At 46.3% G+C, this 12,500-nt stretch overlaps 1 protein-coding gene across 1 annotated transcript in view; it reads left to right on the forward strand.

Annotated features, from left to right (window-relative positions):
• dag1 (dystroglycan 1) overlaps positions 1–12,500 on the forward strand; it is a 76,940-nt gene that overhangs the window by 34,337 nt on the left and 30,103 nt on the right. Inside the window, exon 2 of the mRNA XM_080728635.1 lies at positions 9,809–10,593. Coding sequence (XP_080584761.1) covers positions 10,210–10,593 — 384 coding nt within the window. The 5' untranslated portion in view covers positions 9,809–10,209. The remainder of the gene's footprint in view (positions 1–9,808; positions 10,594–12,500) is intronic.

The following is a 12,500-nucleotide window of genomic DNA, read 5'->3' on the forward strand; positions in this document are numbered from 1 at the left end:
CACAGATAAAAGTATCTGTGGCAAATATCTGTGGTAGATATTTTTTTTTTATCTGTATCTACCATCCACTTTGAATGGAAAAATATCTGGAGAAAGAGATTTTTTTTATCTGTTATCTGGCCCAGTAGGAAATTTGGGCCTTTAATGGTGAATATGAGAATCTGAGGTAAAATGAGTTTAAAAAACACAGGATTAGATGCCTATTCCTTTACCATCTAATCCTGTGACAGTGTGTTATGAGAATCTGAGGTAAAATGATAACACAGTCTTAATTCCTACTGTCGGGGGCAAAGAAGAGCTACTGCCCTGCCCCTAAGGCACTTTAATGGCTAATCAATGGCCATTTTCTGCTCCTCTACATAATGGCCTTTAAATGCAATTCAGTTTATTGCATGGCTGTAATGCTTCAATCATTACCTGGCTTTTTGATGATGAGAGAAACGATGGGGAAACTGCATCGCATGGATGTCTTTTCCTGGGGTCCAGTTTTATGGAGGTGTGTTGGGAGGGGGATGACCTGAGCTCCATGTCACTTGGTTGTTAATCATGCTATATGGTCATGGCTGTAGAATCCTTGGCACTGGCACCTCACTGGCCAGCCGGCTAAATCTGGCCCCGAGTGTCATTCCACTGTCGCTTCCACCATCATATTTACAGTACTTCCCATGAACCGTTCACAAGCAGTCTGTGTGCACATGAACTCATGGTCTCAAGTCTAGAAACCAGAGAAATGCCGTGCTAGGGCTGTCACAATCATGACATTTTACATGACGATTAATTGTCACTAAAATAATTGCGATGTTTTTGTCGTTGATAATTACATTTCTGTTTGGCTTTTAGGCTTTGAAGTTGCACATGGCAGATATGACACATAACCTAAATATACAAAAAAATACTGACATTTTGACAACTTTATACTTAAAAAAGAACATTGATAGTGGACTTTTTGAAAGTGTTTAAAACTATATTAACATTTCTCAACATGGAAACGATTATGACGATTATGCAAAATAATTGCGATTACCTCAAATAATTGCGATTAGACGATTATGTCATAATTGTGACAGCCCTAGTCTCAAGTAGGGATGGGACGATATGAACATTTCATATCACGATTATCGTGACAAAATAAATCACGATTTTGTTGGGGGAAAATGTAGTAGCCTACTATTGGGGATTTATTGTGCACACTTACAGCAATGTTTTTGTTGTTTTGTTTTGCATTTGCATTTAGATGATATTCTTTTCTCTTTTTTTTTTATCAGTTCTGAGTGTTTTGCACCAGGGAATAAAGTGGCCCCTTTTTATTGAATGTCTGCGTTGTAAATCAACCCTTCCCTGGCCTTGAATTATGTCCCACAGCATTTTCAAGAATATCTTGATTGAAATGTATTTTGTTGTTGTTGTTTTTTTGCCAAGTGGGAGAAAGGTGCACCACGGTGTCTCAAAAGCCCCTTTTCCACTGACATGGCCCAACACCACACCACTCCACACCGCCCACTTGACTTGTGCCAGGTTTTCAACTACAAGGACCTGGCTAGAGTGGTGTGAAAGTGGTACTATACGTGGTGGTAAAACGTATCCATTCCAAGTCTGAGCTAGGCCAAACAAGGCCAAACACTTCATAATGGCTGATCACTCACTGGTCTTTCAAGTGGGCCCCAGGGAAATTGAGTGCGTCCCTAATAAAATGTGGGCTTTTGGACAAATTGTAGTGTTTAAACTCATATGGCAATAGTTTATAGTTGTCCACCTGTCAAAAGTCAGTTAAACTCTTGGCAGTAGTTTATATTTGCCCACCTGTCCAAATCCCTTATGCTTTGTCGTTTGTTTTTCCAGCTGGGGAGTCAAGGTGCATTCGCACCGGATGGATACAACATAATCACTGGGTTTGAATGGGAGGAAACACACACTGTTTTTTAGGCCACGTCCGGCACATGGAATGAGTTTTGGCTTGTTTTGCTCCAAGGGAGGCTGACGTAACCGCCTGCAGGCTGCACAGTGGCTTACCCACGTCAGCCAGCCCATGCTGTTTTGTTGTTATTAACGCTTTACGACTCCATAGCTACTTCTTTAGTTTTAGAGACACAGGGCGTGTAGTATTAAACATCACTATCGGTTAGAGAAGATTGTAAGTATGATGCAGACTATGAATCACCCTCCTACTTTTGACCTGAATCACGGCTAAGTCATACTGTGTAGGCCAAAGGCTAACACACATCGTGTGCATGTGTGCTGTGTGTGTGTGTGTGCATATGTGCACTTTTTCTAGTCCTGTCCTGTTTATCCTATGAATAAAAAATGTCTTTCCAGAAATAGTCTGGTCACACCACCTGACCTTAGCTGCTCTCTACTACTCTCTCTCTCTCTCTCTCTCTCTCTCTCTCTCTCTCTCTCTCTCTCTCTCTCTCTCTCTCTCTCTCTCCTTCTCCTCTTCCCCCTCTCCCCCTCTCTCAGTCCACCTGGTGACAGAGTAGTACTGACCCTGCCAGCCTCTCCCTGTGGCTTTCAACACTTTTGGAACGGAGAGAGTGCGTGTGCGCGCGTGCGTGTTTGGGAACTACTGGTCCAAAATGCCATATCTGCAGCTTTATAACCCACTGACTCAAGCAACATTTAAGTGGGGAAACTCCGCAGCAAAATACAAAATGAATACGATATGAAATACCCGTTGGTTTGACACCGCACTGTGTTTCTCATGGCAATGTGAGGCACTGATGATGAAACGTATCAAGTGCTCGTCACGTGTCCATGTCAAAGTGCCCTTGATCTACTGCCTCGTCCACTCACTGTGAGTCACTATGCCTAACGTCGTTGTCGGGTGGAAACCTTGTACCGGTATGTCCAAAACCGTTTGTTTTGTATTCATCATTTTAAAAATGATTTAAACGAGTGAAAACAGCAGATCTACAAGCACACAACGCCTCGCGCCGCGAGGCGTTGTGTGCTTATAGATCGGCTGTTTTCACTACTTTTGTGCGACGGCCTTTTACGATGAAGCGGGGCTTTACTTTGCGAAAGAACGTACACATTTGAAACTTGGAGATGCGAGGTTTCCACCCGACAACGACGTTAAGAGTGGCCGATATTAAAAAAACAACTGCGTCGTTAAGAGGATGACATCTGCTGGATAGGAGGACGTATTATGAAACGCACAATTTTCCACTCGTTAGCCCGGCCACTTCACAGACCCTCAAACAGCTTAATCTGCCTTTTGGATTGGAGGCAATACATGAGGGGGAATCAATGTCCAACCCGCCTCCAAATTAATTCATACCTCCCCTCTGCTATCTATAGCTTTCAGAGAAGTTCAACAGCAAGCAGACAACAACATTCTTACCGTGTCTTCCATTCCCCTGTCCGGAGCTAAAAGCTGATCCCCCCCAGAAACATCGAGGAGGGGAAGCTGGTTTCCGTTCAAGCCATTTATTTATAGAGACGGCCTCGCAATCTGATATTTGAGCTGGCCTGGAGCGGTGGTGTCATGTCTGGATGTGTATTAATACCACTGAGGAGGCTGGTGTCTGGGGAACCACCGGGAACGCCCCGTCACAGGCACGTGCACACATAAAAGGAGGGCTTGAGCCCCTGCCCTTTTATCTCTCTGTAAAAAAGTGCCCTCTCCAGACCATGAATGCAGTTTTTACTATGGTGGAAAAAAATGCAAATGCCCTCTTTCCATGCCATACCTGAAGGCAGCATTCAAGAGAATTGCCTTGTCCAAACTCTCCTGAACTTGAATGCAGCGTCTTATGTTGAAAGAATTGCCCTCTCTGGGTAGAAATCCCAGTATTCGCTTGATTATCCTTAGTTCAGTGTGGTATCAAATATTGAAAATAGCCGACCTCCAAGCTCACAATGCGCCACGTTTGAGCTTGGAGGTCTGCTATTTTCAATATTTTCACCCGTGGCCCTTTTGGAAATTTCAGACCCTGCCTCTCTAACTTTCTCTGCACGTCCTGCCCGTCACGTGGCTAATGACAATGATTCAACCATATTAAGTTCTGAAGGTTTTACTCTAGGATATTTGTTTTTCAATTATAGACTAATAGCCAGCTAAAACAGCTGTGGCAAGTTTATTGTTAAATTAGTCTTTTTATCCTGGGAACTGGACCCTTTTGGGTCCCACATCACATTATTGAAAACCAAAATCACCCATAGTTGTTAGTTTGCCCTGAAATATAGATTTATATAGATTGATTCAGTCTTCTTTTTTATTTTGAATACATTTTTTTCCCAAAGAAATGATTCTCTACTTTTTTTATGAGTGTGCTGTCATTTCGTCTCTGCCACTTTGAGTTGTTAACTTGTTTTTCATAGCGTTGCCTCATCTCTGTGGCATTCATTGGTATTACAAAAGTTCATTCAACCGCAGGCAGGGGAATGGTTTGTGTGGAATCATTGGATTCTATAGAAACCACAGTGGGAAACAAACAGTTACAAAACTGTGTATAATTTGGCAACTTGGCTAGTCGGGTAAAACGTGGGGAATCACGTTATTGCAAAAAGTTGATTCAACTGCAGGCAAAATAGCCGATGTGACGCATTGTGAACTTGTAGATCTGCTATTTTCTCATTCTATTCTTTCAACACGTCCAAGTTTCTTTCAGGATTCGTTATTGGCAACTTTATGGTCACTTTACCGGTGTGTAAAGAAGTGGGTGTAATTAATATGAATTTGGGGGTCTTTGACCTGAAAAAGTTTGAGAGTTTTTAGAAAGCTATTGGAATGTCCTGTAATTCTTGCGCCTGTGTGTCCTAGGGCTGTGTGACTCACTGTGACCTCACTGTGACCTCACTGTGACCCCGCAGCCAATTGAAAGAGAAACAGACATCTTTAGTACTCAGTGGAACAAAGGTGTCGCCATGGCGCCCGGAGAAAGAGGCTTCGCTCTGTCGCCAGCGCTCAGGGACAGACCCTGGGTGTCTGCGCACACACACACACACACGCACGCACACACACACACGCACGCACGCACACACACACACACGCACACACACACGCACGCACGCACACACACACACAGATTAGGCCTCCAATTGGCCCCCGGCTTCCTCTGACTAAATGGTAATCTTTTAGCTGTGGGCGATGGAGTGGACTGCTTCAGAGTTTGGCCACACACACACACGCACACATGCACGCACACACACACGCACACACACGCACGCACGCACACACGCACACACGCACACACACAAAGCCCCTCTCTGTAAAGGTGCCTTAGTCATGTTGAGCGTCTGGGCGGGCGTTTCTCATTGGCTGGTCTTTGATGTCTCTGGCCTATGGGGTTAGGTCTCAGGTTGTGTTTGCCTATAACTGTTAGGGTTGAGGTCGGTTCTTCCCCCATGCATGTGTTTGCTTTCTAACGATCCTTTTGCTCTGATTCGAAACCATTTCCTGGGATTTGCCTTCTGCCTCCCTCTCTTTCGGGGGTGACTGTAAGGTCCTCCTCTGTTGCGCGGTGGTGTGTTGTCGGGGACGTTGCGATGGACAAAGCACATAGCCTCCTCCTATCTGCAAATGTCATGATTTGTGGATTTCACTTGAAATGAGGACAACAGGCTATGCTGCACATAGGTCAGTCTGCCTGCAAGATCGTTCTGCCCCTCATTTTTGCCAAAAATGTCATGTGACTAGAACATATGGCATTTGACAGGTTTGCAAAAGTGGCAAAATGATGAAGCTCAAAACCTGCTATTTGCATTGCCTTGTTGATTGCTAATGATTGGTGTCAGGCGGTGAAACCTTTGATAAAAAATGGTAACACTTGTAACAGTACTGTTGAATGACTTGATCTCAATTAAGTGCTGTACAAAAGTGTTATTTAACAAAAAGAAAAAATAGCTAACTATTTCTAGGTAAAAACCTCCTATCTGCATGTACTGGTAGGGGGTTTTTACCTAGAAATTGTAGAAACGGTAGATAGGAGGTTTTGGTGTTGAACACACATTTTTCTTTTCCATTTTCCCAACAAAGTGATTTTTTTCAGATAGGAGGTTTTGCGTTTTGGCCTTTGTCTCCTGTCCACCTGTGTCAACCTGATCAAGGCACACAGGGAAGACAGAGGAGTTAGTGATGGATGGACGGGGGAGGAGATGACGGATGTCTGTCCCGTTCCAAGCCAGAGATAACCCTCTCTTTCTCCTCCTCCTGTCCTGTCCTCCTTGTCTTTACCCCCCCCCCTCCCCCCCTCTCTCTCTCTCTCTCTGCCCCACCTCCCCACACATTCTCTCCCTCTCCCCCTTCGCTGTCTCCCTGTCAGGGGTGCCGCACCAAATTCTGGGGCCCTGCATAGGTACACAAGGATTCACTGGATTGTTTTGTGCTTTTAACTATTGAAAAATAGCAGATATACAAGCTCACAGCGCGGCACCGAGTGCCGCGCTGCGAGCTTGTAGATCTGCTATTTTTGAAAACCGTGAAAGTCTGTGAAAGTTTGTGCAAGTCTTTGAATATTTCAAATCCTTATAAGGTTTTTTTTTGAAAAAACCTATGTATCTATGTCAGTGGTGCACAAACCTTTTCATGTGAAGGACGCCCAAAATGATATGTATTTGGCCACGGACCCCCATCTCAAAATATTTAGTTCCAGCCTCCAGGTACCCCTCAGAAGCAAAATTTGAGTTACAAACGTTCACTTAAAGAAAATACATACATTCAAAGATTTGCGCACATTCTCACAACATTTCAAACAGCCGCGCTTGTATATCTGCTATTTTTTCAATAGCTAAAGTATATAAAATAACGAAGGCCCCTCCTTGGGCCCTAGTAACTCAGTCCCACTTTCCCCTCCCCCCATTGTGACGCCCCTGTCTCCCAGTGTCTTTCGCCTACTCTTTTGCGTTGACAGCGTTTCTTTATCTCCCTCGATAGAGCGGCTCAGCGGGGCTCTTTCATAGCGACACTCCTCCCCCGCTATCAGCAGGGCCTCCATTGTCAAGAGCTGAATAGAGTGGCTCTCTGTGTGTGTTTTAATTTTTTCACTTTTTTTTTTTCTTTTCCTTTTTCTACTTTTTTTTTGATAGGGGGCAGGACGGACGCCACAAAGAATTACCGGGCTTTGAAGAACATTCTTCTTTAGGACAAGTTTTTCTTTCTTTTTTTCTTTTTCTTCTCGTGAACCCCACCTTAAGCGTCGAGGAGGGGCTTAATTCACCCTTTGTCAGCCTTCTAATTGGTCCCTGATTGACCAACCAGCAGGCTCTATCTGCCTTGTCCCGCCCTGGTTCTGCCTTTTTTATGTTGAATTTACTACATCATAATTTTTGGAGAAATAAAAAAATTTAAAAACATGCTGAGTCACTATACTGCCACTGAGCAGCTCCGTTTTACTGAAACCAAGTTTGAAATAAGAATTGAACACACAGAATAACAATATGAAGCAACTGAATTAAAATGGTAGTCCCACCGAGTGTCCCACCAAGACACAGTAACCAATGGGTGTGAAGAGGGGGCAGGGACAACGGGCGGGACTTGACAAAGGGTGAATTTAGACCCCCATAAAGGAACCTAGACATCCACTTTTAAGAAGCACTGTTGTAGGGCAATAAATTGATGCTCAGAACACAACACAACAGGTGGGGGGAGGGGGAGAGAGAGAGGAAAGCAGAAAACAGGAGAGGAAAGGGCAGTGGGTTGTTGTTGCCGCTGGCGATGCAGTCAGCAGTATAGCCTACATGAAAACAATTGTGTTTTTTATTGTCTATTCTATTTTCTCTTGTCAGCCATCTTGGGATAGTTTTGGTGGAGGAGCTTTTCTGTGATGATTCCTTCAAATGTCTGGGCAAAACATTGACTTTTTAATGTAGCGTCAACAACCGAAAAAAACGTGTGTTGTGTGGTTTTTATATTCACTCACCGTCTCCTCTTTAGCTGGAGGACAGGAGGAGGAGGATCCCCCCATGGGACGTCCCACAGGTGGAGCCAATGGCTGTTGTTCTCTCTACTTTCATCCTCTCTTTCTTTTGTTTCTGCCTCTTCCTCTCTCTCTCTTCCCAACTAGAGTTTAGCCCCAGGACTGTACACACACACACACATGCACTGCACGCACGCGCATGTGCTGTGTTTGCACACACACACACGCAGCGTTTGAATTATGCCTTCCATTGAGGATTTGGTCGAATACGAAACCACAGTCCAGCTTCCAGCACTGACCCTGAGAAAATAAACATGCACGCACGCGCACACACAGACACAGACACACACACACACACACACACACACACACACACACACACACACACACACACACACACACACACACACACACACACACACACACACACACACTTGGTTTGACCTCTCAGACAATAGAGTAAGGCATGCATTCATTAAGGCTTCTGAGAAGGCTTTGAGTGGCCTGGCATTGTGTGCTCACCCAATGTTCCCTCATATATCACCTTCATGCTGTCTCTCCCATTCTCTCTCTCTCTCTCTCTCTCTCTCTTTGAGCCTTCCCTCTCTCCCTTCCTCTGTCTCTCTGTCTTTGGGCTGCGATCGATGAATAACCCCTGGGTGCGTGCGCGCGTGTGTGTGTGTGTGTGTGTGTGTGTGTGTGAGAGAGAGAGAGAGAGAGAGAGAGAGAGAGAGAGAGCAAGAGTTTATATCGTCGTTGACGGGTGAAAACCTTGCATGTCCAAAACCGTTTCTTTTGCATTTATCATTTAAAAAATGATATAAACTAGTGAAAACCACCGATCTGCAAGCACACAACGCCTCGCACCGCGAGGCATTGTGTGCTTGTAGATCTGCAGTTTTCACTACTTTTGTGCGACGGCCTTGTACCATGAAGCAGGGCTTTGCTCTGCGAAAAGAACGCACAAATGTCAAACTTGGAGATACGAGGTTTCTGCCCGACAACGACGATATGCCATGAATGAATGAAAGCAAGCCAGAATGAGAGAGGAGGATGGAGAAACTTGAGCGAGAGAAAGGGATTTCAGGAAGAAACGTGTGTGTGTGTGTGTGTGTGTGTGTGTGTGTGTGTGTGTGTGTGTGTGTGTGTGTGTGTGAGCTAATCAGGTTAGCCCCCGTGGCACCGATCATACGGTCCCCGTGCTCCCCGCCGCAGATTTCTATCGACAATGAGATTGACGTGTTGCCAATCACTTGCGTCTAAACTGATCAAGGGACCGTCCTCCAATTCCCTGTAATTCAGTGCAAAAGTGTCTGGAGTCTGTGCGTGCGTGCGTGCAATATGGAGGGGTCTGTGCAGGGGCGTCACAAGGGGGGGAAAGTGGGACTGAGTTACTAGGGCCCAAGATATTTTAGCTATTGAAAAATAGCAGATATACAAGCTCACAGCGCGGCACCGAGTGCCACGCTGCGAGCTTGTAGATCTGCTATTTTTGAAGTCTTGAAAATGTGTGCAAATCTTTGAATATATATGTATTTTTTATGCAAACATTTGTAACTCAAATTTTGCTTCTGGGGGGGGGTCCCTGAAACTGAATATTTTGAGATGGGGGTCTGCGGCCAAATACATATCATTTTGGGGGTCCTTCACATGGAAAAGGTTTGAGCACCACTGACATAGAAACCACTGACATAGAAACACAGATAAAAAATAAATAGCAGTTCTACAAGCTCGCAGCGCGGCACTCGGTGCCGCGCTGTGAGCTTGCATATCTGCTATTTTTCAACAGTTAAAGCACAAAAATAACGCAGTGGATCCTTGTACCCAGGGCCCAGAATTTGGTGCGACACCCCTGGGTCTGGGTTTTTGTAGTTTTCACCTCTCTCTCCGCATGCAAACAATGCACTAACGATCCCCCCTCTCTCTCTCTCTCCCTCTCCCCTACTCTGCAGGTCTGAAAGGCATCCGTCATAATGGGGCTCCTAAATCTCTGAAGAGGCCGCACAAAGGAACAAGGGACGAGGAAGAATAAAGAAGCAGGAGGAGGGGAGGGAGAGAAACGGAAAGGAGAAAATAAAGCCAAAGAGGACAAAACAGTGAAAGGAGGAGGCGGAGGAGGAGAAAGGAAGAAGATCCTCGCGGGGGGTTTTGCCGAGTCCCGGCCGTTCGTTGACCCAGCGAAACAAGACAGAAGGAGAAAGAGAGAGAGTTAGAGGGGGACGCGCGTTTTGAAAAGAAGGGATTTGCTCTATCCTTTTTTGGGGGTGCATGTTACCTTCCCCACCCCTCAATCCCCCTCATTCGGACATCCTCTCATCTCATCTACCGCGTGACGGCTTGACAGAACGAAACAATGTGCAGAAAGGGACTGAGTGCCGGGCCGGGCTCGAGCCTGGGGCTGGGTTTGATCCCAGCCAGGACTAGAGCCATGGTTGTGGGCTTGATGTTGGCGTTGGCGGTGGGTGTGGCGCGGGGCGACATGCGGGGGATGGTAATGGTGGAGGGGGAGATGGAGAGAGGAGGAGCGGGAGGGCTGGAGGCCTCCATGACCTCCTCGCTCCTCAGGGTCTTCCAGGAGGGGCTGGCCAGCATGCGGGCCGTGGAGGATGAGGCGGCGACGCGGCAGAACGCGGCGGCTCCCGCCTTCCCGGACTCCTCGGCGGCGGTGGGCCGCGTTTTCCAGATGAAGGTGCCAACGGGCAAGACGGAGGATTCTTACCTGGGCGACGTCGTCAAGGTGAGTTTGTTGCGGCGTTTGTTTTGGTGGTTTGAGGTTTTTGTGTGTTTGTGTGTCCATGCTGTCCTGCAACTTTGTGTCCACAGCGTACCGTCAAGCACGACCACATGGCTTCAAACTCGCTGTAAATCAACACCGTCTGTGCGCAGATGTCACAAGTGGTCAAACACAGTCCAATTTATAGAAAAATAGCCATCCATTATTTCACCCCTCATCTGCTTACAGTGCTCAGACAGGCGTTATGGCGCGGCGGGCACGTGAAACAAAGAATGAGCGCTTGTTTAGCAGTAAAAGAGTTAATAGGGAGTAGCATTTAAAACGCCATGACAAAAGAAGGACCAGCGCTTTTAGGCCCGAATGAGAGGGCTGTCTCCAAATGGAAAGGAGAATTTAAATTTTGCCACTTTGCAAAAAAAGTAAAAAATGAAACGAGTAGGTGTCTGCCACCGCTTACAGCCTCTGCCCTGAGGCTCTTCACTGTAATATAATATGTCCCCTTTTTTAATTGCATTGCATTCTCCACAAATGGCCTATGAATACTCATATCTGAATTGGAGGAGGCTTTAGTGCAACACACTTCTCATTTTCAAACTTCTTTTAGATATTTAAATAATCTCTCTCTCTCTCTCTCTCTCTCTCTCTCTCTCTCTCTCTCTCTCTCTCTCTCTCTCTCTCCTTCCTTCTTCCTCTGCCATCTAGACTCAGGCTTTCAGTATGTGATCACTCGTTCCCCCCCTGCCCCATCCTCTTCTCCTCTCTCCCTCCCTCAATCCCTTTACACGTTCCTCTGCTCTCTCTCTTCTTCATCACCCCCCCCCCTCCCTCTCTCCTGTACCTGTTCCACTCTCTTGCATTTCTCTCTCAGCTAAAATGTGCTCTTTTAAAGGACTGGAGTGGAGGGAGTTGGGGGGGGGGGGGGATGGAGGGCCCAGAGAGAGGTATATACGGTGGATGATGAGAGACGGGGGAGTGAAAGATGTGGGGAAAACAAGGGGGGGGTTAGGAAAAAGATGTGGGGCAGGGGAGTGGTGTGGACAGTGACAGAGGGAGGGACAGAGTAAATAGAGGGGAGAGTTCTTGTGTGAAATGAGGTCAAACAACAGGGAGAAAGAGGAGGATGGTATAAGGTGCTCTGTAACCGAAAGGTCACAGATTCGATTCCCCACAACGGCCCCACACGCGTAACTGTGGACGTGTCCTTCGAGCGACGCGTCAAAGACTCACTGACTGCGAGTCCTCTTGATAAGATCACGGGCAAAACGTCTAAAACAGGGGTCTTCAACATTTTCAGGCCACGGACCCCTTAGTTGAGAGAGAGATGAAGCAGGGACCCCCACAACCTGTTCATAGATTCCATATAGTTTCATCTTTTGAGTGTGTATTCAGTGTATTTTTGATTCTTGTCAATTTGAGTTTTCAGATATTGAATCACTTGAACCGTCAATACTTAATAAACTTGACCTTTCACTCGGCACTTAATCTGGTCTTTTTCTCCTCTACACCAAGGCTCTTTGCCGCAAATAGCCGATCTACAAGCTCACAACGCCTCGCAGGGCGAGGCGTTGTGAGCATTTGTGAGCATTTGCAACGTTCATTTTGTTCTCCATTATTCCCAATGTATTTTTTTATTTTTCTCCTTCAGTCCTCTCGAGTCCCCCCTCGCCCCCCCACCCGCATGAAATTCATCAGCCCTCCCTCCTCCCCTCTCTCTCTCTTTAGAAAGTGGGCCCCCTCAGGTATTTGTAAGGTCGGGGGGGCCCAAGGTTGCGGAGCAGAAAAGGCCAAATCAATTTCTTGCGCCTGGGTGTTGCACGCTCATACTAATGGCCTTTTCCTCGTGAAAATCTTTGACAGCGTTTGTGGAAAGTTTGCCCTTCACGTTCACCTCTCGCCCCGTGCATGCAGGC

Source organism: Nannobrachium achirus (genome assembly GCF_963921795.1).
Source record: "Nannobrachium achirus genome assembly, chromosome: 6".
Classification (NCBI taxonomy): Eukaryota; Metazoa; Chordata; class Actinopteri; order Myctophiformes; family Myctophidae; genus Nannobrachium; species Nannobrachium achirus.